This window comes from Stegostoma tigrinum, chromosome 2, assembly GCF_030684315.1.
Source record: "Stegostoma tigrinum isolate sSteTig4 chromosome 2, sSteTig4.hap1, whole genome shotgun sequence".
Taxonomy (NCBI): domain Eukaryota; kingdom Metazoa; phylum Chordata; class Chondrichthyes; order Orectolobiformes; family Stegostomatidae; genus Stegostoma; species Stegostoma tigrinum.
The window spans coordinates 33,149,714-33,175,907 of record NC_081355.1 but is presented as its reverse complement, the minus strand read 5'-3'; the positions used below and the strand labels follow the sequence as shown (position 1 = coordinate 33,175,907).

The 26,194-nt window shown below is 40.8% G+C and overlaps 1 protein-coding gene across 1 annotated transcript in view; it reads right to left on the bottom strand.

Moving 5' to 3' along the window:
* Positions 1–26,194, bottom strand: part of LOC125462152 (probable thiopurine S-methyltransferase) — a 53,002-nt gene that overhangs the window by 6,638 nt on the left and 20,170 nt on the right. Inside the window, exons 3-7 of the mRNA XM_048551777.2 lie at positions 23,183–23,275; positions 16,656–16,788; positions 11,979–12,031; positions 6,111–6,185; positions 2,632–2,717 (exon numbers count right to left, since the gene is read on the bottom strand). Coding sequence (XP_048407734.1) covers positions 2,632–2,717; positions 6,111–6,185; positions 11,979–12,031; positions 16,656–16,788; positions 23,183–23,275 — 440 coding nt within the window. The remainder of the gene's footprint in view (positions 1–2,631; positions 2,718–6,110; positions 6,186–11,978; positions 12,032–16,655; positions 16,789–23,182; positions 23,276–26,194) is intronic.

Sequence of the window (26,194 nt, the reverse complement as noted above, 5' to 3'; positions counted from 1 at the left end):
ATCTAATCACTTCCCATGACATTCAAGGGTATTACTATCATAGGCTTATTCAACATTAACATCTTAGAGGTTATCATTGGCCAAAAACCAGGAAGCATGGAATGTGCAAGAAACACACCTCTGGACTTGCCAAAATCTGTCCAAGGTCCAAAGGAGGTTGATGGAATATTCTATGCTTGCCCGGATGGGTGAAGCTCCAACAGCATTCTAGAAGCTTGACAGCATCTAGATCAAAGCCGCCCTTTCCAACATCCAAACATTTATTTCACCCCCGACTGAAGCACAGTGGCAGAAATGCTCATCAAATACAGCGTGTACTGCAGCAACCTGCCAAACTTCCTTTGATTGTAATTTCCAAACACTGAACCTCTAGCACTTCGAGCTACTAGGTTGACAGATGCATGAGAAAACAGCCAAATGTAAATTTTCCTCCAAGTTACACACTCGACTGGTTTGGAACTATATGTTGGTCATTTAAAGTTGTTGGTTGAAAAACCTGAAATTCCCTTCCTAATGGCATTGTAGAGTATGTGTTAAAGGACAGTAGTGGCTGAAGACGACAATCATTACTTTCTACGAACTATTAGGAACGGCCAACAAATGCTAACTTTGTCAGCAATACACTCAACTTATGAAAAAAAATCAAAAACAAAATTTCAGATACTCCAAGGACCTAATAAGAAAAAACTAAAGTGAAGAGCTTTATTAGTGAGATGTGCAATAAATATTTAGCGTATTCGCTAAGTTTTATTTCTTACAATCAAATCTGTTCCATTATTCAACATGATCATAGCTGACCCGATTGTCCTAAAATTCACTTTGCTGCCTTCTCTCCATAAACATTATCTTACTGATTAAGAAGCTTCCTATCTCAGCCCAGAATATGTTTAAATGACCAAGCTTCCACAGCCTGCTGCAGCAAAGAATTGCTGATTCATGACCCTCAGAAGAAATTCCTCCTTTATCTCTGTCTTAGTTGAATGAACCTTATTCTGAGATTTTGCCCTCTCGTCCTAAATTTTCACACAAGGAGAAAGAACTTCTCAACATCTACTCTGTGTAGACAATAAGAATCCTCTATGTTTCAATAAGGTTCCCCCTCATTCTTCTAAATCCAGTGAAGACAGGTCCAACCTCTCTTCACTAGAAAATTCCTCCATACCTGGTATCAGCCTAGTGGACTGGTGAATGCTTCTATGAACTACCTCCAAAGGGAGTATATCTTTCCTTAGATAAAGGGACAATTTTGCTGTATTTTAACTGCACCAATTCATATTTTTCTCCGCTAGGGCTTTGAATTATCTTGTGTTTGGAAAGCAATGGGAAAATTAGTTGTTGAAAATATTGTTGATATTATACAAAACAATTCAAATAATGCAATTTGTGGCCCTGGAAAAGAGAAAATGTCAAATGAGTAATGATTTTCTGGAGTAGTTTTATTCATATTTTTGTTCTAACTGTTGTATCAAATATTGTATGAAATTAATTAATTGTTATCCAGTTTGCACTTTATAGAGTGCTATAAAAGTGGACAGACAGTTGCTCTGGAAAACTCAGCCTTATGATGTAATTTACTTCAATAAAATGTATGCATTTCAGAACAGCGCAACAAACTTAAAAGAAAACAACAGCATTACATCAAACTTTTGGAACTTTTATCTTCTGGGAGTTCTTCATTTTGCATTGTAAGTACTTTTACTTGATCAACAACTTCTGCAAAGTTGATAATTCCAATATTGAGACATTGTGACTGGAATGCTGATAAAACCTGGTTAAGATCTAAGCAAATGTTCAAAGTAGAATCAAGAGCTCCCATTCAAAAATAAATAAAAAATTCTTGCTACTTTAATTTGCCTCTCCACTTCCAGAGTCACCTTTGCCTGCAACACCCATTCCAATGAAACTCATTTTAAGCTTGAGGATAGCAGATCATCTTTTTCACTGGACATTTGACAGCTTTCTGGACTTGACATCATGTTCAACACTTTTATGCCTGAATCTTTGCTTCATTTAGGTTTTGTTTGCCTCTGGATGGCAGAAGTTGGCAAGTACGCTGCTTTTTGATCCCCCATGTTGCTTCTACAGTCACATTTTTTACTTCTTTACTTGCCCCTTTTCCAATTGCTTTTGCTGACACCGTTATTCCCTTTCTCATTTGATCTCTCCTGTCTTCCATTTATCGCAACTTCTTTGAATTTCCACAGCCGCCTTTATACTTACTCAAGATCTATTAGACATCTAACGTTTTTCAGTTCCGAGGGAAAAACAGCAACCTGAAATGTTTATTCTGTTTATCTTCAAAGATGCTGTCTGAACTGCTAAGCATTTCAGCTTTTATTAAAAAATTTTCTAGGTATAATTTAACAAATTGAGTTTACTGAGGCAGTACTAAATACAAAACAAATCAATTCAGGTTTTTGTTGATAAATGTTTTCTTCAATTAAGAGTTATCACAGGTATCTATAACTGGAAAACATGAACTAGAATTTGCATACTAAGATTTTATTTAAATATTTTTGTATTTTATTAGTTATTTAGGTAGACTAAATTGCATTACAAATATCTTGCATCATTTTATGCAAACACATGCAAGTTCTTTTCAACACTTGAGTGGACCATAAGATTACTTACCAGAAAATTTTTCTTCATCGTATGTAAAAGCATCCAGGAGATATTGGCATCCTTTGTCCATAAGTGTATTCATTAGCTTGGCATAACTACAATAATTACATTAAGACAAACAGTATTTAATTTAACAAAGGGTCTTACTTTTTTAACACGCTTTATAATATACAATTTAGTTTTGATATTTGATCTTCTCTTTATGTCAATTGAGTTTGATTTCAATTATTTTGGTTGTACTATTTGCATGAACACTAGTTTTCATTTTTCTAAAATGGTTCAGTTGATTATGCTTGGACAAGAAAGGGCAGAGAAGCCACTGCAGAGAAAAGATTTCACACATCAATAGCAAAATTGCAACAATGCAAGTTGAATCATATTTCTTGTTGCTTATACTGAAATGCTCACCAGTAATTTTTCCATACACAGCCATACTATATCTCATGAAGCACATGGAAAGATACAGATTTAAATTAAGTATAATTGTAACTTATTACGTATAACTGAACAAAACATGTACAGCTGAAAACTCTAAGAAAGTAAGCACTTAAAAGATATTTTCTTGTTAATTATGGCGTGTACTTTAATTTGAAGCAAACACTTTAGATATACAACAGGAACAGAAACAAAGCTGCTGGAAAAGCTCAGCAGGTCTGGCAGCAGCTGTGGTGGAGAAAACAGAGTTGACGTTTCAGGTCCGGTGACCCTTCCTCAGAACTGATGGTCGCTGGGAAAACGTCAGTTTATATGCAGAAATAAGGGAGGTGGGTGGGGTAGGGAGTAAACAATAGGATAGAGCCCAAAGAGAGAGAAAGACAGTTGGACAAACAAAGGAATTGCTAACGATCAGGTTGGGAGGGTGAGTAGTTGTTAATGGGGACTGTTAGTGACGAACAACAGATGGGGTGTAATGGCAGGATATGTGATAACAAGGCCTGGTGTGTGGGGTTGGGGGGGGGGGGGGGCGGGTGCTGGGCCATGGGGGAATTTAGGCCCTAAAATTATTGAACTCAATATTGAGTCCAGAGGCTGTAGGATCACCAAGCGGAAAATGAAGTCTTGTTCCTCCAGCTTGCGCTGGGCTTCACTGAAACACTCTAGCAAGCCGGAGACAGAGCTATTGGCCAGGGAGCAAGGTGGTGCACTGAAGTCGCAGGCAACAGGTTGTTCTACGTTCTGCTCGCAGAAAAGACGCTGATGTTCTGTGAAGTGGTCGCCAAGTCTACCCTTCATTTCCCCAACGTAGAGGAGACCACATTGTGAGCAACGAATGCAGTAGACTAGATTCTTGGAAGTGCAGGTAAAGTGTTGCTTCACCTGGAAGGTATGTTTGGGCCCTTGGATACTGGGGAAGGAGGAGGTAAATGGGCAGGTGTTGCACCTTTGCCGGTTACAGGGGAAGGTGCCATAGGGCTGTGGGGAGGTGTTGGGGGTGAAGGAGGTACGGACCAGGGTGTCCCAGAGGGAACAGTCCCTGTGGAAGGCGGACAAGGGAGGGGAGGGGAATATATGTCTGGTGGCATCTTGCTGAAGGTGGCAGAAATGGTGTCTGACGATCTTCTGGAGGTAGATGCTGGTGGGATGGTAAGTGAGGATAAGGGGGACCCTATCACTGTTGCAGGAGGGAAGGTGAGCGCGCAGGAGTGTGGGAGATGTGTCGGACCGGATTGAGGGCCCTGTCAACAACGGAGCTGGGGAATCCTCGGTTGAGGAAGAATGTGGACATTTCGGAGGCTCCCTTGTCGAAGTTGGCCTCATCTGAACATATGCAACGGAGACGGCGGAACTGAGAGAATGGGATGGAGTCTTTACAGGACGTGGGGTGTGAGGATGTATAGTCCAGTTAGCTGTGAGAGTTGGTGGGTTTGTAACGGATATTAGTGGCCAGTCTATCCCCAGAAATGGAAACAGAAATATCAAGGAAGGGAAGCGAGGAGTCAAGAGATAGACCAGATGAAAGTGAGGGCAGGGTGGAAATTGGAAGCGAAATTGATGTAGTTTTCAGTTTCTTGATGAGATAGGGAAGCAGCACCGATGATATCATCGATGTATCAGAGAAAGAGTTGTGGGTGGGGGGGTGCGGAATAGGACTGGAACAAGGAATGTTTCACGTACCCCACGAAGGGACAGGCATAATTCGGGCCCATGCGGGTACCCATGGCAGTTCCTCTACCTGAAGAAAATGAGAGGAGTTGAAAGAGAAGTTGTTGAGGGTGAGGACAAGCTCGGCCAAGCAGAGGAGGGTGATGGTGGGTGGGGATGGTTCAGGTCTTGGCTCCGGGAAGAAGAGGAGAGCCCTAAGACCCTCCGGTGGGGAATGGATGTGTAAAGGGATTGCACATCCATGGTAAACAGGAGGTGGCTGCAGCCAGTAAACTGGAAGCTTTGAAACTGGCCTAAGGCATCAGATGAATCATGGATGTATGTGGATAGGGACTGAACCAGGTTGGGAGAAGACTGAGTCAAGGTAGGAAGAGATGAGTTCTGTGGGGTAGGAGCAGGCTGAAACAATGGGTCTACCTGGACAGTCCTGTTTGTGGATTTTTGGCAGGAAGTAGAAATGAGCTGTGCAGGGTTGGGGGACTATTAGCTTGGAAGTGGATGGGGGGAGATCACCGAATGAAATGAGATCATAACCGTAGTGGATACAATGGCCTGATGTGCCATTTGTGGAGTCATGGTCCAGGGGAAGGTATCTGAGAGTAGAGGTCAGTACGCCAGACAACAACAGCACCAGCTTTAATCGGCAGGCTTTGATGACAAAGTTAGGGTTAGATCTGAGTTTATGGAGTGCAATCAGTTTGGTGGGAGATAGGTTGGATTTGTTGAGAGGGTCAGTGAAATTGAGGCAATTGATTTCATTGAGAACTGTCGATGTGACATGATCAAGGGCAGGTAAAAGACAGGAGGGAGGGGTCCAGGTGATGGGAGAGCGTTGGAGTTGGGCAAAGGGGTCTGTGGGGCGGGGAGAGGACTTTTGTCCAAAGAAATGAGCACGGAGGCGAAGATGGCAGAAGAGCAGTTCGGAGTCACTTTAGATATACATCTAAAAATGACAGCCTTGTTCAATACTAATATGCACCAATTGGAATAAGATTGCTGATTTGATCCTTCAATGCATTCAATTTTAATCTGAACTGTAACTTAGAGATATTAATGGAGTTCAACTGTTTCCTTTCATGGTGGAAGGGACACTGACACTTTTGAGCAAGTACTTTTTTTAAACGTACGGAATAGCTAAGATTAATCACGCCAAGTGAGGGAAACATATGAAGTCTAAATGCTGGGTTTCACTTAGGTTTGGGAGGCTCAAGAAGTGTTAATTCTGTGTTTCCTCTACAACATGCCATTCATTGTATTTGGAATTAAATATGGTCTCAGAATAAAAATTAAACAAGTTTACTTTTTGTCGCTTTTCAGGGGAAATGCAGAACAGCAACTTCTTAAAGTTAATAAATAAATAAGCTGGCAAATAACAAATTACTCACTCTTGTCTATCAGATGGGTTCATTGCTACCAGAGAACCTCTGTCCCAGATCCCGTCAAACTTTCCAGCAATTGCACTACCCATCAGAGACAAAGAAAAACACAAAGTTTTTATGTTGCAAAGTTCACAGTCAGGATGCAATATTATAAACAAAAACATATTATGCAGCAGCATGCATAATTGCTGAAAAAAAAACAATTTACTGGTACTGGAAATTTGTAACAACAAAAACTGCTGGAAATACTCAGGGACTCAGCCATTATCTTGGGGAAGAGCAAACAAGTTAGTATTTTGAGTGTCACTACTGTACTCAGTCATACAGCACGGACACAGATGCTTTGGTCCAACTCAAGCATGCTGATTAAATTTCCCAAACTAAATTAGTCTCACATGCCTGCATTTGGCCCATATCCCTCTAAACCTTTCTTATTCATGTACCTGTCCAAATGTCTTTTAAATGTTGTAAATGTACCTGCATCTTCCTCTGGTAGTTCATTCCACATATGAACCACCATTTGTAAGAAAAAGTTGCCTCTCAGGTGCCTTTTGAATCTTTCTCCTCTCACCTTAAAAATATGCCACCCCAGTTTTGAATTACCCCTTCCAGATGGTTGAAGTATGGGTCTGGAAGATGATGTCTCAGTGTTTTCTTGCAGTTTTAGATGGTATACACTGCTGTCTCTTTATCAGTAGGGGAGGGAGTGAATGCTAAAGATGGTGAATTGGATACCAATGAAACAGACTGTTTTGCCCTTGATGCTGTCCTGACAAGTTAGCAGGATGGGAATATTAAAATTACAGACAAACAGCTTTGAAAATGCTGTATTAACATCCATTTCTGACAAAGGAACATTCAAAGCTTAACAACTTTTTCTCCAAAGATGCTGCCTGGTATTTACTTCAGCTTTTCAGCCACTAAGTTTGCGTTATGTTCAAGTGTAAAGTGATGGCATAAGAATTCTAAAGTGAGCTAAAAAAGGTCGTAGACAAAATCTGAAAAACCAAAAAGAATGGCAGATGCTAGAAATCAGAAACGAAAGCAAAAACTGTTGGAAAAACTCAGCAGGTCTGGCAGCATCTGAGGAGACAAAGTAGAATTAATGTTTCAGGTTCAGTTACCCTTGTTCAGAATAGGGTAAAAACTCTGCTTTGTCTCCACAGATGCTGCCAGACTGCTATGTTTTACCAGCACTATCTGCTTTTGTTTGCAAATAAAATATGGGTAGTTTCAATCGAGTCCCTTGCTTTTACAGATTCAGAGTTTAATTTTGCTGCAAATGGTGATTTATAGGAGATAATAGGAACAAAGAGTCATAAACTCAGAATGCGGAAACAGAGCTTTTTATCTAAATTTGTCCATGCCGACCAGCCATCTCAATTTGCCAACATTTGGCCTATATCTTCTAAATCCTTCCAATTTGTACACCCATCCAGATGCCTTTCAAATGTTATAATTATTCCCACCTCCACTACTTCCTCTGGCAGCTCATTCCATACATATGATAAACATAATGTATCTTTCCAACAATAGTTGAGAAGGCAATGCACATCCTCAGGTTCCTAGCTTTACTGGAGCAAAATAAAAATCATGAGGTTATTTTTAGTTACTTTGCCTTTTGCATTAATAAATAAATAGTTTTATCTTGTCATTAACTTTGCACTTTCTGTATTGGTCAACATAGCAAAAGGTGGAAAATCTACAAAAATGAGTCATGTGTTTCAATTACTTTGGCCAAACTTCTAAAAGATTGGTAGAACTTGTTAATATTTCAATGTGTCTCTATGGACATTTTCAAATCCCTCAACCATCCCAATATCTGTAACCTCATCTTTGGATCACTATCTTTTGAGATCTCTGCATTCCTCCAAATCTGGCCTCTCGTGTGCTTCTGATTTCAGTGCTGCATCATTGGCAGCTGTGCCATCAGCTGCTTGGGCTCTAAGATCTGGCATTCTGTTCCTGAACACATCTCTTCCCTTAAGCTACTCCTTAAAACATTACTGTTTGGCCCAGCTTTAGGACACTGTGCTTCATATATCCTTATGAGATTCAGTTTCTCCAAGTTTTGTTATGCTACTGTGAACCTGCCTTGGACTATATTACTACTACTTACAAATAAAAGATCTTGACACATTTCCTGACACTCACTTGAATTGACAAATACCTGTCCTGCAACACTTGTTAATTCCATTACTCACTTGATCCATTGGAATCTATAACTAATTTTGGTTTGTACTCCTTGCACTAATATTATCAAAACTGCATGCCTAAGTACCATGTAGATCTAAACACAATCCTGGACTTTAGCATACCATTCAGAATGATACTTTAATGCAGTATTGAGGGGGTGATAATTTAACATATTGTCCGAAGTACAGTGAGTTTTTACATTCCTGTTCCAATTAACTTTACTGAGCATTTGGCACTCCTCAAAATTACCAAGCTGTTTTCTTGAAGGCCTCATTAAAATTTCTGAGACAGAAAATTGTGGGTTCACAATCCAGGCCAACATTCTACTCTAGTACTGAAAGATCACTGCATTGCTGAGGGAACACCAAACTATTACAGATGCCCTTCATTGGGCCGGACATTACACCAAGGTACCATCTGCTATCTCAGATGGTTGTAAAAGATCAGGGTGTGGTCCCAAATTTATCCTTAAGGCAAAAATCACCAAAACAGATTAACTGACCATTATCATGCCACTGATTGTGGGAGCTTGCTCAGCATAAAACGGGTGCTGTATTACTACATTTCAATAGAACACTACTGAATTTTCTGTTAAGTACTTTATGACATTCCAAGGTTGTGAAAGGTGCTACAGAAATTCAATCTAAATGCAAGTCCATTTCTCTTTGTTCGTGTAAGCAGCTCAGCATATAAATTCTTAGCTTCCAGTACCAAATACTTTATACTTCATCATTACATCCATTGGAAGAGAACAGGAACAGTGTACCTTGGTACATAATCTAATGTTATGAGGGTTGATGGAATCTACAGAACATCGCTATAACAGACATGAAGTTGTTTGATCCATTGTAAATAATGAGCTGTAAAGCATAGTATTCCTCTACATTGAGTAATAAGTTGGTGCTAAATAATTGAATTATACTATTTCCAAGAAGCAAGAATTGGACATGTTTTCTAAAATTTGGATGGAAACACATTACTGGAATAGTATACAGAACACCTAACCCATGCATTTGGCCTACGTATGTTTGATATTGATACAGCTTGTTCAATATTGACACCATTGTAAAGTTAAGTCAACATAGTGTGGAGCTGGAGGAACACAGCAGGTCAGGCAGCAGAGGAACAGGAAATTTGACGTTTTAGGTTTGGACCCTTCATCAGAACTGGGGAGGGAGAATGGGAGCTGAGAGATAAATAGAGGGAGGGGCTGGGAAAATACGTGGGATGGGGTAGGTGGATGCAGGTAAGGGGTAGTAGGGATTGGTCAGTGTGAAGGGTGGTGTGGGTAAGTGGGGAAGATGATGGATGGGTTGTGTCAGGTCAAGGAGGCGAGGATGAGACAGAGGGTTAGACATGGGATGAGGCTGGGGTGGGGAGATTTTAAAACTGATGAACTCTATGTTCAGGCCATCCGGTTGTAGGGTCCCGAGGCAGAACATGAGGTATTGCTCCTCCAATTTGCATGTTGTGTCTTTGTGGCATTGGAGGAGGCCTGGGATGGGTGTGTCATCAAGAGAGTGGGAGAAGATTTAAAATGGTTACCAACTGGAAGGCGTTGTTGATTGTATGTACAGAGTGCAGATGCGCCATAAGTTGGTCTCACAGTCTGCATTTGGTCTCACCAATGTAGAGGAGACCACATTGGAAGCAACAGATACAGTAGATCAAATAGGAGGATGTACAGGCGAACCCCTGTCGGATACGGAAAGGTTGTTTTGGGCCTTGAATGGAGGTGAGAGGGGAGGTGTAGGAGCAGGGGTAGCACGTCCTGCGGTTGCAGGGAAAGGTGCCAGGTGTGGTGGGGTTAGTGAAAAGTGTGGAATGGACGAGGGAGTCGTGGAGTCAGCAATCTCTACAAAAGGCAGATAGAGGTGGGGAGGGAAACGTCTGGAAGTTTTTGACTTGCTCACCGAGCTGGCTTGTTTTCACTCAGACGTTTCGTCACCATGATAGATAACATCATCAGGAGGCCTCACTGATGATGTTACCTAGCATGGTGACAAAACATATGAACAAAAATGAGCCAGTTTGGTGAGCAAGTTAACAACCTCACCAACAACCAGAGCTATGAATCTTTGGTAAAACTTTAAGGAGAAGAGCTCTCTGGTGATGGAGTAGGATTGCAGGTGGCGGAGGATGATACGCTGAATGTGGAGATTGGTGAGGTGGTACGTGAGGACCAGAGGGGCTCTGGGAAGTCTGAGAATGAAACGCTCCATCTTGGGAGCAGACATGGCGGAGGCGGAGGAATTGAGAGTAAGGTATCGCATATTTGCAGGAGGGTGGGCGAGAGGGGCTGTAGTCTAGCCTACAGCCCGATGGCCTGAATATAGAATTCTCCAGTTTTAAAATCTCCCCACCCCTGGCCTCATCCCACGTCCAACTCTCTCTCTCATCCCAACTTCCTTGACCTGACACAGTCAAGCTTCTTCTTAGTCTACCCACTCCACTCTTCCTATTTACCAATCCCCACTTGCCCCCTACCTGCATCCACCTATCCCATCCCACCAATCCCTCCTCCCTCTATTTCCCGGCTCCCTTCCCCCTACGCAGTTTTGATGAAAGGCCCTGACCTGAAATGTCAACTTTCCTTCCCTTTGATGCTGCCTGACCTGCTGTCTTCCTCCAGATGCACACTGTATTGACTCTGACTCCAGCATCTGCAGTTCTTGCTAACTCATTGTAAATTTAAGCATTGGTTTCAGATTACTTTGGAAGAATTGTTAAAATGAATTTTTTTTTGGGAGAATAACACAGCTGGAAAGCAATTAATTCTTCATTTGTAATCAGCAGACAAAGAAATCATATTCAGTGACTACCTTTTGCTTTTTTTTTTCATTTAATAAGTTCCTTCAATTGGAGATGCAGCCACGAAATAATATCTTCACTTCGAAGCAACTCACCTTGTAAATTTGATTAAAGTGCATGCAGTGAATCTGAATTTCAGATCTTGGATGTCCAATTTCTCATCTCCTCCCGCTACTGACCTATCATCTCCTATGCCCTCCCCTCCCCGTCATAGAACATAAAACATTACAGAGCAGTACAGGCCCTTCAGCCCTCGATCGTTTCACAGGTAGGTGCAACAATCTGACGCCCATCTAACCTACACTATTCCATTATCATCCATATGCTTGTCCAATGACCATTTAAATGACATTACAGTTGGCAAGTCTACTACTGTTGCAGGCAGGGCATTCCATGCCCTTAGTACTGAGTAAAGAACCTACCTCTGACAGCTGTCCTATATCTATCATCCCTCAATTTCAACCTATGTCCCCTCGTCCTAGCCATCACCATCTGAGGAAAAAGGCTCTCACTGTCCACCCTATCTAATCCTCTGATCATTTTGTATGTCTCTATGAAGTTACCTCTTAACCTTCTTCTCTCTAACGAAAACAGCCTCAAGACCCTCAGCTTTTCCTCATAAGACCTTCCCTCCATACCAGGCAACAATCCTGGTAAATCTCCTCTGCACCCTTTCCAATGCTTCCACATCCTTCCTATGACGCGGCAACCAGAACTGTATGCAATACTCCACTCCCCGCCATCTAAAAGTAACTCTCAAGGAAATCATATTTGGTGACTACTTTGCACTTTTTTTTCATTTTTAATAAGTTCCTTCAATTGATGATGCAGTCACTTAAATAACATCTTCACTTCGGAGCAACTCACCTTGTGAAATCAAACATATTACAGTTATATAAAAATAGCTTTCCATCAGTACTCTAGAACAGAAATAGAGAATAAGGGGTTTATCAGATTCTGAAGTAAAATAAACATTTAAATTTATTTTCAACATGTCATTGCCACCATATCAAATTTAATAGTGCTTCTCATTTGGTCAGGCTGACTTAAAGTGTCTATAAGGGGTTGAAATTGTTTCAATAGAGAGGGAGAGGGAGAGAGAGAGACACACACAGTCTAAGAAACAGGCTGGAAGCAGGCAGGTGGGACTAGTTTTTAAGTTTAGGATCACGTTCAGCATGGACTGGTAGAACTGAAGGGTCTGTTTTTGTGCCGTACGACTATGACTGAGTCTGTAAGATGAAACCAGCCACTGTTTGTGTGTGCTTCGTTCTCTATCTTTGAAATGGAAATATAACCTATTAAACCATGGTAAATGTTACCCAATTTCAGTTATTGATATTTTTAATCAATCAATCTGTTCAGACATGTTATGACACACCTCTAGAGGAGGTGGGACTTAAATCCAGGTCTTTTGGGCCAGAGATAGGGACAATACCACTGCATTACAAGACTCCGCTATGTTAAATTTTATGCTTATTAAGTCCTTCCATTTTGTCCACCTTGTTGTTGAATTATGTATTAGGCCAAATTTCTTATGGAGGATGCGGGTATGGGGAGTCGAAAGATGGCAGCCAGAGGAGCCAACTGTGTATCAGTTTTCCATACTAAATATTCTACTGTTCTATAACAGCATATCAGTCAACAAGGAACTAAAGCAAATCATGTGGAACATCTTACCTATGAATTACTGAATTAGAGAGAATAAAATAATACATTGTTAAGTTTTGTTATATAAACAACATTGAAAGATTGTAACATTTCACAGTAACATTGTTGAAACTGAAAATATTGCCTTCAGTAGGGTCGTGCCAAAATGTTAAATTGTAATCTAAACGTGAGGCTGTTGTTTCTATATATTAAAAATAAAGCACAAATTGGGTTACAAATATTAAGTCAGCAATGAAATCATGAAAGCTAAAGTCAAATAAGTCAAAATATTTGCAAATTTCAAAGTAAAACATTAGCATATGTAGATTATAAATGTTGTGTGACCTACAAGTTTTTTGCAAAAGTTTTCTTAACCTAGATAATTGCAAAACCAAAATATTGAACCAGTAGCAGTGGCTTTGCAGATTTCTGTCTTGCGATTCACAATAAAGATATCTTGCAACACCTCTGTCAAAAATGACTGCATAGCTTGTGCCTCCTTGTTAGGAAATCAGATGCAGTCAAAACTTGTCGCCGTAAAACTACGTTAGATTTAGAATTAAAGTCAGAAGATACATTTGCTCTGTTTTATTTTAAAATGTTTAAATTTGAACTATTTTATATTTTGTGTCAACGGTGTTCAGTTGCAATATTATATGAGGATGAAAATATGACCTTTTAAAAATAGTCACAGCATGTAAAAATGGCTGAGTGGTCACATGATTTCCTGTTAATTCACTTCAGCCAAAAAGATTGGTGATTCTGGTATGTTATCTTGATGTCATCACAAAGAATACCACTTAGAATTTGAGCAGCTCCTGGCCAACACAACACAATTGACCTCTTTTGAAAGCTTTAAGAAGTCAAAGAATTTCAGACAAAAAAAGGAGACCATAAAGGACCTGCGCAGGGAATTCCAGTATATTTTGTTGTATTTTCATCATAAACCATTTAGAGTCAAAATGAGTCTTTTACAGATAAATCTTAAGGCACCGAGACATACCATTTTAAAACAAATTCAATGAAGACCTCTGATAGTTTTCAGCTTAACCACGAAAGGCTTTCAGAAATCGACAACAGTTCTCCAAAAGAGAGTCCAGGCAATCCGCAACCGCTGCAACCAAAGAACTAGTGGGGAAATAAGAGACCTTCTCTCTGATATGCTTGGATTAAATGAATGTTTATATGTTCCAATCAATCAACTTCGAGAAGTGATTACACACCTCTGGGGCAGTTGGGACTTGAACCGTGCCTCCTGGCTTAGAGGCGAGGACACTACAATTGCAGCACAAAGGTGCTGAAATAACTTTTCCCCCAAACCTCTTATCTCAATGAATCTGTACAGAGATGTTATTACACACCTCTGAAACAGGTGGGACATGAATCAAGCCCTCCTGGTTTAGATGTAGGGGCATTATGACTGTGCCAATAAAGCCCTCTCTATTCCTCTTGATGTATTTCAAGAGAAGCTGTACAGGTATTTTTTATTCAATCTATCCTGGCAGTCTTATATGATCTCTGTTTCCATTTCTGGGTATAGGCTGTCCACCAATATTCACTACAAACCCACTAATTTCCACAGTTACCTTAACTATACATCCTCACAACCCTGTAAAGACATCATTTCATCCTAGCGCGTTTTCAGCCACCTCCAGCAGGACATCACAATGAACACACATTCCTGTGCCCTCCCTTCTGCAGGAACTGTTCCCTCAGGGATATCTTGGTCTACTCCTCCTCTGCACCCAATTCCTACCACACCCCCACAGGACCTTACCATGCAATTACACAAGGTAGAACACCTACCTGTTTACTTCCTCCCTCCTCACTATCCAAGGCCGCAGACACACCTTCCAATGAAGCAGCAATTTACCTGCACTTTCACTTAATTTAGTCTACTGTGTTCAGTTTTGGTCACTCTGCTACAGGAAGGATGTTATAAAACTTAAAAGGGTTGGAGGGATTGAGCAATAGTGAGAAACTGAATAGGCTAGGGTTATTTCCCTTAGAGTGTCGGAGGCTGAGGGGTGACCTTATAGAGGTTTATAAAATCATAAGGGGTATGGATAGGATGAATAGCCAAGGTCTTTTTGCCAGGGTGAGGGTGTCCAGAACTAGAGGGCATAAGTTTAAGGTGAGACAGGTAGGATTTAAAAGGGACCTAAGGGACAACTTTTACAGCTAAGGGTGGTGCAAGTATGGAATGAGGTGCCAGAGCAAGTGGAAGGCTGGTTCAATAACAACATTTTAAAGGCATCTGGATGGGTATATGAATAGGTAGGGTTTAGAGTGATATGGGCCAAAGCTGGCAAATGGAACCAGATTTATTCAGGATATCTGGTCAGTACGGAAGAGTTAGACGAAGTGGTCTGTTTCCATGCTATACAGCTCTATGACCCTACAGCATTTGCTACTCACAATGCTCTACATGCTCTGATGATATGAAACAGAGGTGTTCTGCAAAGCAGTCACCCAGTCTATGTTCTCTCTGCAAAAATGATGCTGAGCTTCCTGCTGCCTGCCACTTCAACGCACTACTGTGTTCCCTGACCAACATTTCTGTCTCAGGCTTGCTGCAATGCTCCAGTGAAGCTAGGTCAAGCTGGATGAACAGCATCTCATTTTCTGCTTGGGGACTTTACGGCTTTCTAGTCTCAATATCAAGCTTAACAATTTTAGTGCCTGAACACTTCCTCCTGTGTCGTTACCCCAAGTACCACACGCCAGACCTTGTCGTCGTGTGGGCTGCTAACACAAACATCCAACTGTCAGTCACTAATGGTCCCCATTAGCAGCTATTGATTTTCCCAGGCTGACTGTTACACAGTCCATTGTCAGATCAACTCTCTCTCTTTCTCTGGTGTCCTGCCCTACAACCTATATAAATTCACAGTTCAAGAGCCAGCTATGGACACGTCTGATGGTCATGACATCTATGTGTTTAATGTAGACACAATGTAGACTCATGATTAAAATATTGTCTCTAATATTCCTTTTGATAGTAAGAGACATGGAGTGAACTTCATTACCTCGGCACAAGTATAGATTAGGCCACGTCAGCATTAACAGGTGGCACGTTTAAAGGTTATTCACCCTTCCAGTTGTATGGAGACACCTATGCTCTCCCTGCAAACCACTTCTATGATGGTTAGATTCCTGTTAGTTTTATGAACAGAAATGATGTTTCCGAGACAAAAGTAATTTGATAACTCTGATTGTAACAATCGAATTATGGAATCATAGCCCAATTGACGAGTGAAACAGAATGCCTAATCATGACCAGATACCTACTGCTGTGAATGATTACATACAAACACAACTTCACAAGGTTACCGCAGCCAAAATCGTTTGCTTGTTGTGATAATACACATCCAGTTTGCAATAAAGATCTTTCTTCCACAATTTTACTCAAGCAATATTTAGTTAAATGAAATCAGGTTCCTACAATTACTTTTATTGCCATTTTAGTCAAAGTGCAACAGCCTTTTAAAGCAGAATCTAATGTAATGTGGACAATGTAAAATAAGTACATTGGATTTTAGATATCCCTGATGGCAGTTACAAACTTAAGTTGGCTACATGGCAAGCTTTCTGACAAAATATCAGCTTTTACTCTGACTTCTACCGTTGTTCAAGACATTCAGTGAAACACTCCAGAGTTTAATTTTCTGAGCTCAGACTTTAATTTTACCTTTCAGTTTGTGTAATAAACCATGAGTTAAATTATTGCAAACTATTGTCTACATATCCATTTTCACATAAGTTTGTGACTATGATCCATTTGATAAAGAGTTATAAGCATTCAAAACATTTCTAAATTCATCTTATTACTGCATTTTAAAAGAACACAAATCTCCATGTGTTGTCGGTAAAAACAAAATGCTCTTATCCCACCTGAAACACTTCTGCACCTGCAATTCCTTCTACAGACTTCTGTGTGTAGGACAAATTCTGTTCTGCAAAGAATTCTTTTACTGCTATTTCAGATACTTCCACACCAACAACAACGTGTCCTTGGTCAGCAAGCCTATAGAAAATTAACAAAATGAAGTGGAATGATTCTTACAGCAAAGAAGAAATGCATTTCATGACCTCAATTTTACAGCCAATTAAGTATTTTTGAGGATGCTGACATGATTGGAACGTACAAAAATGAAGCTGACAAGTGACACACAGCGAAGCCCCATCGACAGTAATGAAGTCAGTTCAAAAACACAAGTTGCTGGAAAAGCTCAACAGGTCTGGCAGTATCTGTGAAGAAAAAAAAATCCAGAGTTAATGTTTCAAGTCTGGTGACCCTTCCTCAGAATGGTAACTCTGATGTTTTCTTCACTGATGCTGTCAGACCTGTTGGGCTTTTCCCGCAACTTCTGCTTTTGTTCCTGATTTACAGCATCCACAGTTCTTTTGGTTTTTATGAACTAAGTTCATCTATGTCGATGGCATTACAAGGGCTATCATTTCTCCATTTTCTCAAACTGTGGATTTTGCAACTTCAGAGTAGAAAAGTACATCTCACTATTAAGCAATTGCTCCCAAAATCTGGGTCACAAAAATAAACAGGTAGGGTCACAGACCACACCAAAGCCCAGGTGACATCTGATCCACCGCTGTTTATTTTCAGAATTTTTCTGTCAAGGCTACTTAAAAATGTTGCCTGCAGGTTCTGAGCCAACAAAGTGGTTTCTCTATCCTCAACAACTCATTAAGTGATGCACTCAGACAGCAAAATTACTTTCTAGATTTTTAAAAAAATTCATACACGGGATGACAGCATCACTGGCCAGGCAGTATTTATAGCCCATGCCTAATTGCCCAGAGGGAAGTTAAGAGTTAACCAGATTGTTTTGGGTCTGGAGTCATATGTAGGCCAGATGAGGTAAGGATGGCAGTTTCCTTCCCTAAAGGACATTCGTGAACCCCCCAGATGGGATTTTCCTCTTGACAACCGACGATGGATTCATGGTCATCATGTGTTGACGTACAAACTATTTAAGTTCACACAGAAGCAAAAATGAGAAGGAATCATTAATATCCTGAATAGTTATTAATGCTCAATAAACATAAAACGAGTACTTGACAGGAAAACATTAAGATCCTAGATATCGTGAATCTTTAATTGGCACAAGGCAATAGATGTAACTAGGAACCAAAATCCTTTTTCACAAAATAGCCCTAAGCATGCTTTTCCAAGACAGAAAAGATCGCAGCTAATATGTTTCCATTATGTATTCACAAAAGCTGGAATATTTTCACTAGGCATTACTATTCATTTTATTGCAATTCAAATCTATAATTTATTCCTAATTTAAATACTGAATGGGAGAGAATCATGGTTGTTAAGAGTTGCTCCTTTTTTGAAGTTGCTTTCGGCAATGGAGCTGATTTCTTCGATTTCTTGGAGCAGTAATCATCATTTTCGTAAGATTTTGCTTTGGTTTTGGAACTTTAAAAAAAACTGTCAAAAACAATAATACTTTAAGTGGGAGGAAAGAGACAGCCAGAGAAGGTCAGAGAACAGCTCTAGACTTCATTTAAAAAATGAGCAGTGAACTTTCACAGCTGGCTGACTGTAAAAGTATAAGCATCTTTAGAAGTCAGATTTCTGTTCAAGAAAAACAAACAGTGAAATTTCACAGCTGACCTTGGTGAGACTTCATCATCGGAACTATTCACAGTAGGGAGGGTCAGCAGCTGTGTGTTTGTTTTTAAGACTTATGACACTGATAAATCTTAGTCTTCTTTTGTAACTATGTAATAGTAAGTACAGTAAGGGATTTTAAAAAATGTTTTACTGAGATCTGTCTCTTGATTTTTAAAAAAATATAAAACATAGATAGTAAGTTATCCTACAGAAGTGTTTTTAAGAGCAGTAAGACCGTTATTTTCTGGGTCTGTAGATTAAGGCGCAGAGATGGCCTTTCGCAGAGTGATGTGCGCTTCCTGTCGGATATGGGAGATAAGGGAAAATTCCATTGTTCCTGATGATCATGTCTGCAGGAACGGTGTTTAGTTGCAAATCCTACTGGATCGGTTGGAGTGGCAGTTAGAGGCAATGACGAATTTAAAGGAACCGGGGGTGTGATGGATGACAATTTCGGGAAGGTAGGAAAACCACAGACACAATCAGGTAACAAAATGTGGGGCTGGATGAACACAGCAGGCCAAGCAGCATCTTAGGAGCACAAAAGCTGATGTTTCAGGCCTAGACCCTTCATCAAGGCCTGAAACGTCAGCTTTTGTGCTCCTAAGATGCTGCTTGGCCTGCTGTGTTCATCCAGCCCCACACTTTGTTATCTTGGATTCTCCAGCATCTGCAGTTCCCATTATCTCTGACACAATCAGGTAGATGGCTTACCTCTAGGAAAGACAGGAGGGGTAGGCAGTTTATGCAGGAGTCTCCTGTGGCTATTCCCATCTCAAACAAGTATACTGTTTTGGAAAACATAAGGGCTGATGGATTCTCAGGTGAACATAGCACTAGCAGCCAGGTTACTGGTACAGTGACTGGGTCTACTGTAATGAGGGGTATGTCAAAGTCCAGGTGATCAATGGTGACAGTGGGCTCTCTCATCAGGGGCACAGACAGATGTTTCTGCAACCAAAGTGAGACATCAGAATGGTGTGTTGTCTCCCTGATGCCAAGGTCAAGAATGTTCTCAAAAAGGTGAAAGTGACCAGGCAGGAGACTGTTGGTACCAACGACATAGAAATTCATCCCATTCTCTTCCTGAGATAAAAATATAAGAAAATAGGCAGCAGGTTAAGAAGTAGGTATTCGAGGGCAGTAAAATCTGGATTACTCCTGGTTCCACATGCTGCTGAGAGTAGGAATAGGAGGATAGAGATGATGAGTGTGTGACTGATGAGCTAGGGGCAGGGATTCATATTTTTGGATCATTGGAATTTCTTCTGGGGTAGAAGTGACCTGAAGAAGGATTGCACCCGAATTGGAAGCTGACTAATATACTGGTGGGGAGATGTGCTGGTGCTACTTGGGAGGCTTTAATTATTCGGGGGAGGGGACAACCTAAACAGACAGTGACACAAAAGAGAAGTCTGAGGCTGGTACAGTGGAAAAGAGGAGCCAGTCAAATAATCAAAAGGCAGGCAAGAGCAAGGCAGAGAACTATGTAAGATGATAAATTAAACTGCATTTATTTCAATGCAAGAGGCCTGACAGGTAAGGCAGATGAACTCAGGGCATGATTGGGAGCATGGGACTGGGATAGGGAAGGGCTGGACTGGCAGCTTGAAATTCCAATGTGTAGATGTTACAGGCATGATGGGAAGGATTGAAAAGAGGGCCAGACAGGAAGGGGAGTTTTTGGTTAGGAATAACATTATAGCTGTACCTAAGGAGAATATTCCTGGGAGTATGTCCTGTGAAGTTATTTGGGTGGAAATGAGAAGTAAAGAAGGGATGATCACCTTATTGACATTGTACTTAGACACCCCCCATCAGTGGGAAATTGGGAAAGAAATTTATAAAGGAGATCTCAGTTATTTGTAATATTAATATGGTTGTAGCAGTGGGGGATTTTACCTTTCCAAACATTGACTGGGCCTGGCAGTGTTAAGGGCTTGGATGGACAGAAATATTTTTTTTAAAGTGCATGCAAGAGAATTTTCTGATTGCATAAGTGGAGGAATGTATTAGAGAAGGAGCAAAGCTTGACCTTCTCTTGGGAAATAAGGCAGGGCAAGTGACTGACATGTCAGTAAGGGAGCACTTGGGGCCAGTGATCAGAATTCTTTCAGTTGTAAAATAGCTATGCATAAGAATAAACCTGATCTAAAAGTTAAATTCGAGTAAGGCCAATATAGAATGCTATTATGCAAGAGCTTCTAAAGTTAACTGGGAGGGGTTATTCACAGGTAAAGGGATGGTTGGAAAGTGGGAGGCCTTCAAAAATAGATAATAAGAGTTCAGAGGCACTGTGTTCCAGTTACTGTGAAGGGCAAGCTTGGTAGGTACAGGGAATGCTGGATAACAAGAGAAATTAAGCCTCTGGTCAAGAAAAAGGAGGCATATGTAGATATATGCAGCTGGAATTGAGTGAATCCCTCGAGGTGTATAACGTCCAAGGAGTATACTCAAGAGGGAAATCAGTAGGGCAAAAAGGGGATATGAGATAGTTTTGATAAATAGGATGAAGGAGAATCCAAAGAGATTCTACAAATACATTAAAGGCAAAAGAGTAACTAGGGAGGGAATAGGGCATCTTAAAAAGTCAACAAGGCCATCTGTGTCTGGAACTGCAGAAAATGGGTGAGGTATTAAATCAATATTTTCCATCAGTATTTACTGTTGAAAAGGATAAGGAAGCTACAGAACTTGGAGAAATAAACAGTGATGTCTTGAAAAGGGTCCATATTGCAGAGGAAGTAGTGCTGAATGGCTTAAAACACAAAGATGAATAAATCCCCAGGACATGATCAGGTGTATCCTAGAACTTTTGCGGGAAGCCAGGCAAGTGTTCGCTGGGTCCATTGCTCAGATATTTGTACCATCGATAGCAACGGGTGAGGTGCTGGAAGATGGGAGGGTGGCTAATGTGTTGCCACTGCTGAAGAAAAGTGATAAGGAAAAGCAAGGGATCTATAGACCGGTGAGCCTGATGTCTGTGGCGCATAAGTTGTTGGAGAGGATTTTGAGGGACATGATTTAGAACACAGAACATTACAGCACAGTACAGGCCCTTCGGCCCTCAATGTTGAGCCGACCTGTCATACCAGTCTGAAGCCCATCTAACCTACACTATTCTATGTACATCCATATGCTTATCCAATGACAACTTAAATGTACCTAAAGTTGGCAAATCTACTACTGTTGCAGGCAAAGCATTCCATTCCTTTACTACTCTCTAAGTAAAGAAATTTACATCTATTTTAGAAAGGGTAGGACTGATTAGGGATAGTCAGCATGGCTTTGTGGATGGGAAATCATGTCTCACTGAGTTTTTTGAAGAAGTGACAAAGATTGATGAAGGCAGAACGGTAGATGTTATTTATATGGACTTCAGCAAGATCTTTGAAAAGGTTTTGCACGGTAGTCTGATTAGCAAGGTTACATCACAAAGATTCCAGGAGAGCTAGCCATTTCAATATAAAACTGGCTTGAAAGTAGAAGACACAGAGTGGTGGTAGAAGGTTGTTTTTCAGACTGAAGGCCGATGACCAGCAGTATGCCACAAGGATTGGTGGGTCTACTACTTTGTCATTTATGCAAATGATTTGGATATAAATACAGGTGGAACGGTAAGCAAGTTTGTAGAGGACACCAAAATTGGAGGCGTAGCAGACAGTGAAGGTGGTACACCAGGACTTTCATCAAATGGACCGATGGGGTATGGAATGGCAGATAGAGTTTAATTTGGATAAGTGTGAGGTGTTGCATTTTGGTAATGCTAATCAGGGCAGGATTTATACAGTTAATGGAAGGGCCCTGAGGAGTGTTGCTGAGCAACGAGACCTTGGGATGCAGGTTCATAGTTCCTTGAAAACACAGTAGCAGGGAGACAGGATAGTGAAGAAGGCACCTTGTATGCTTGCCTTTATTGGTCAGTGCATGGAGTATAGGAATTGGGATGTCACATTGCAGCTGTACAGGATATTGGTTAGGCCACTTGTAGAACAGTGCATTCATTTCTGGTCTCCCTGCTATAAGAAAGATGTTATGAAACTTGAAAGATTTCAGAAAGGATACTGTCGGGGATGGATGGATTGAATTACAGTGAGAGGCTGAATAGGCTGGAACTGTTTCCTTGGGAATATCGGAGACTGGGGGTGACCTTATAGAAGTTTATAAAATCACAAAGGACATGGATAGGGTGAATAGATGAGATCTTTTTCTCATGATGCAGAGTCCAAAACCAGAAGGTATAGGTTTAAGGCGAGAGGCGAAAGATTCAAAAAGGACCTAAAAAGGGAACTTTTTCATGCAGAGAGTGGTGCATATATGGAACGAGCTGCCAGGGAAAGTGGTGGAGGTTGGTACAATGACAACATTTAAAAGGCATCCAAGTGGTTATGACTAGCAAGGGTTTAGAGCGATATAGGCCAAAGCTGGCAAACGGACCTAGATTAATTCAGGATATCCTGTCTGCATGGGTAAATTATACTGAAGGGTCTCTTTCCGTGCTGTACAGCTCTATGACTCTAAATGGCTCGTGCAAATCTGTAGCTGACACAGCCCCTTTTTGCCTCGCATTATCATCCATTTCATCCTTCAATCATTTTTGTCCTTCAGATCCTTCTTCACTTACTTAAATACTGGCTTCGCTAGCATTTCCCAGTATCTTAAGAAGTCATTAATCTGACATAACAGGCAGCATCAGTTCCAGCATTTTAGATATATATTTTGAATAACCAACTGAAAAAACATTTTGAAGCTATTCTCAAGTCAAGAATTTACTCACCATTTCATATCTCGTGACTTTCCACAGAGGGGAACAAAAATACGGATTTGTTTCCTCCCATTTAGAATGATGTCCAGGTATTTCTGCAGCAATCTACAAAAAAAAAGCAAGTTCTAAAGCATAAAATATATCACAAACAATTTTTCCAATACCGGAACATACAATGTTTTGAAATTGCAGGCTTATCAAAACTGTAGTAAAAGCTGACATTAAAGTTCCTATGCCTTTGAAGGAACATGAATCTAAAGGGAACTGGTATTAAATAAAAAGAATCGGAAGACAATCAGAGAAGTTAGGAGAAATAGTGGAAACAAAAGATGCAGCAACATAAAGATCAGAAAGAAGTGTGCACTGATTCATCAGCAAAAAGAACATATGACATAATAACATACAAACTTAAGAAATAGGAAGCGTTGGCTACTCAGCCACTCAACCCTCCTCCTCCATTCAACACAATCAGGGTTGATTGGATTCCGACTTTAACACTACTTTCTTGTTGCCTTCCATAACACTTGATTCTATTATCAAATTAAAGATCAGCTAACTTAAAACTGAACATATTTAATCAAGATCCCATTTCTTGATGGAAAAAACACAAATTCCAAAACCTAATAACCCTCAAAAAATCTTCCTCACCTCCCCCTCCCCCAAACTTCGACATTTTTCCATCAAACACATCATCCTCTAAACATCTCCTCTGTCAAGGCCCCACACAATTTTACATTTCAAGATAAAATAACCTCTCATTCCTCTAAACTTTAATGAGCAGAGGTCCAATTTGTTCAATACAATACAATCACCTACTGCCAGAAAACAATCTGGTGAACTTCCATTGAACTCATTCAAAATGCAACACATCCCTCCTTAATTTGAGGTGGAGAAAGTGTCTACAGAATTCTACATGTGGTCTTACCAATGCCCTGTAGATGGCTTCCTTACTATAATGTTCCATCACACTTGTAGTAAAAGGCCAAAATTTCTTTTCTCTTTTAATTATGTCAACTTTTTGTGATTTCTCAACAATGCTCCAGAATGCTTTATACTGAGTGCATTTTGCACTATATATAGCATGCTGTAGTCTTCATCAACTTAAGTGCAGGCAGCATGGTGGCTCAGTGGTCAGCACTGTCACCTCACAGCACCAGGGACCTTGGTTCAATTCCACCCTCGGGTGACTGTGACTATAGCCGATTCACCTTTATATATTCAGACTTCTTTTAATATATTAGTCAGACATTAATCAAACAATCACCTGTTTCCCATCCCCACCATCAATAAAGGCTACAGTGTACAAGAACAGTAAGCAAATAGAGAAAAGGCTCTGTTATGAATATCCATGAGAATTCAGATACAAGATGTATGAATTGATTGTGTAAATGCATATGGTATGATGGCTATTACACGTGTATGGTGACCAGGACTGGGACCTGAATATTCAAGAATATCTGACATTTCAAAAAGGATAATAAAAAAGGAAAAGGGGCGCTCCGTTAATAAATGATGAGATCAATATAACTGAGTAAGTGATCTTGAATTAGAAGATCAATATATAAAAATCAGGAACAGGAACAGCAAGGAAAGAAGTTTCTGATGGGACTTATTTTTAAACATAGCTGTAGGACAAAATTTACATCAATTAAACAACAGGGATTTGTGAAATAATTGTGAATTATGTCAAATTGGCAAATGTTGGCCTGGAAGATGCGCTCACAGAATGAATGTGGAATAGTTTCTGAGCCCAAATATGGCCCTAGATATTCTAAGCAGTGGCAACTGTAGTCATATTGTGCCCCCTTTCACCACAGTAAGCCATGATCTGTGATTTACATGTCAACCAGCACAGCCATTGTCAGCTGTCATGAAAGGGTAAATATGTAGTTAATTGTGGGGTTAGTGTGGCAGTTGGTTAAGGGATAGGGTGCCAGGTGAGTCAATGGTATGCTTAGGATAGAAGTATGTACAGTTCAGTCCGTATTACTTAAGGCCAGGGCATACGGCATTGGAAGAATTTCAGAAAATGGTACTATACCCAACGGCGTTTGGAAGAAGATTCTGATGGGGTTTGACAGCTGAGAGGATGTTTGCTCCCGTGAGGGAATCTCCAAACAACTGGCACAGTTTAAAAATAAGGAGACTCCCATTTAAGACAGAAAGGAAGTGGGCTTTTCCTCTTTCAGAGGGTCATTGTTGTTTATAATTATTTTCTCCAGGGAGCAGTGGAGGCTGTGTAATTGAATACAGTCAAGGTTGAAGTTTAATGAATTTTAATTAACAAGGGAGTCAAGTATTGAGGATGAGACAAGAAAGTGCATTCAGATGGTCAAGATTTTATTCAACGATGAAACAGCTTTGCAGGGCTGGCCTACTACTGTTCTGTTAACCTTAATTACTTGTAGTGTTAACACTCTACCTGAAAAGGAACAATTTAGCCAGAGATAATGGGAACTGCAGATGCTGGAGAATTCCAAGATAATAAAATGGGAGGCTGGATGAACACAGCAGGCCAAGCAGCATCTCAGGAGCACAAAAGCTGACGTTTCGGGCCTAGACCCTTCATCAGAGAGGGGGATGGGGAGAGGGAACTGGAATAAATAGGGAGAGAGGGGGAGGCGGACCGAAGACGGAGAGTAAAGAAGATAGGTGGAGAGAGTATAGGTGGGGAGGTAGGGAGGGGATAGTTCAGTCCAGGGAAGACGGGCAGGTCAAGGAGGTGGGATGAGGTTAGTAGGTAGATGGGGGTGCGGCTTGGGGTGGGAGGAAGGGATGGGTGAGAGGAAGAACAGGTTAGGGAGGCAGAGACAGGTTGGACTGGTTTTGGGATGCAGTGGGTGGGGGGGGGGGAAAAGCTGGGCTGGTTGTGTGGTGCAGTGGGGGGAGGGGACGAACTGGGTTGGTTTAGGGATGCAGTAGGGGAAGGGGAGATTTTGAAACTGGTGAAGTCCACATTAATACCATTAGGCTGCAGGGTTCCCAGGCGGAATATGAGTTGCTGTTCCTGCAACCTTCGGGTGG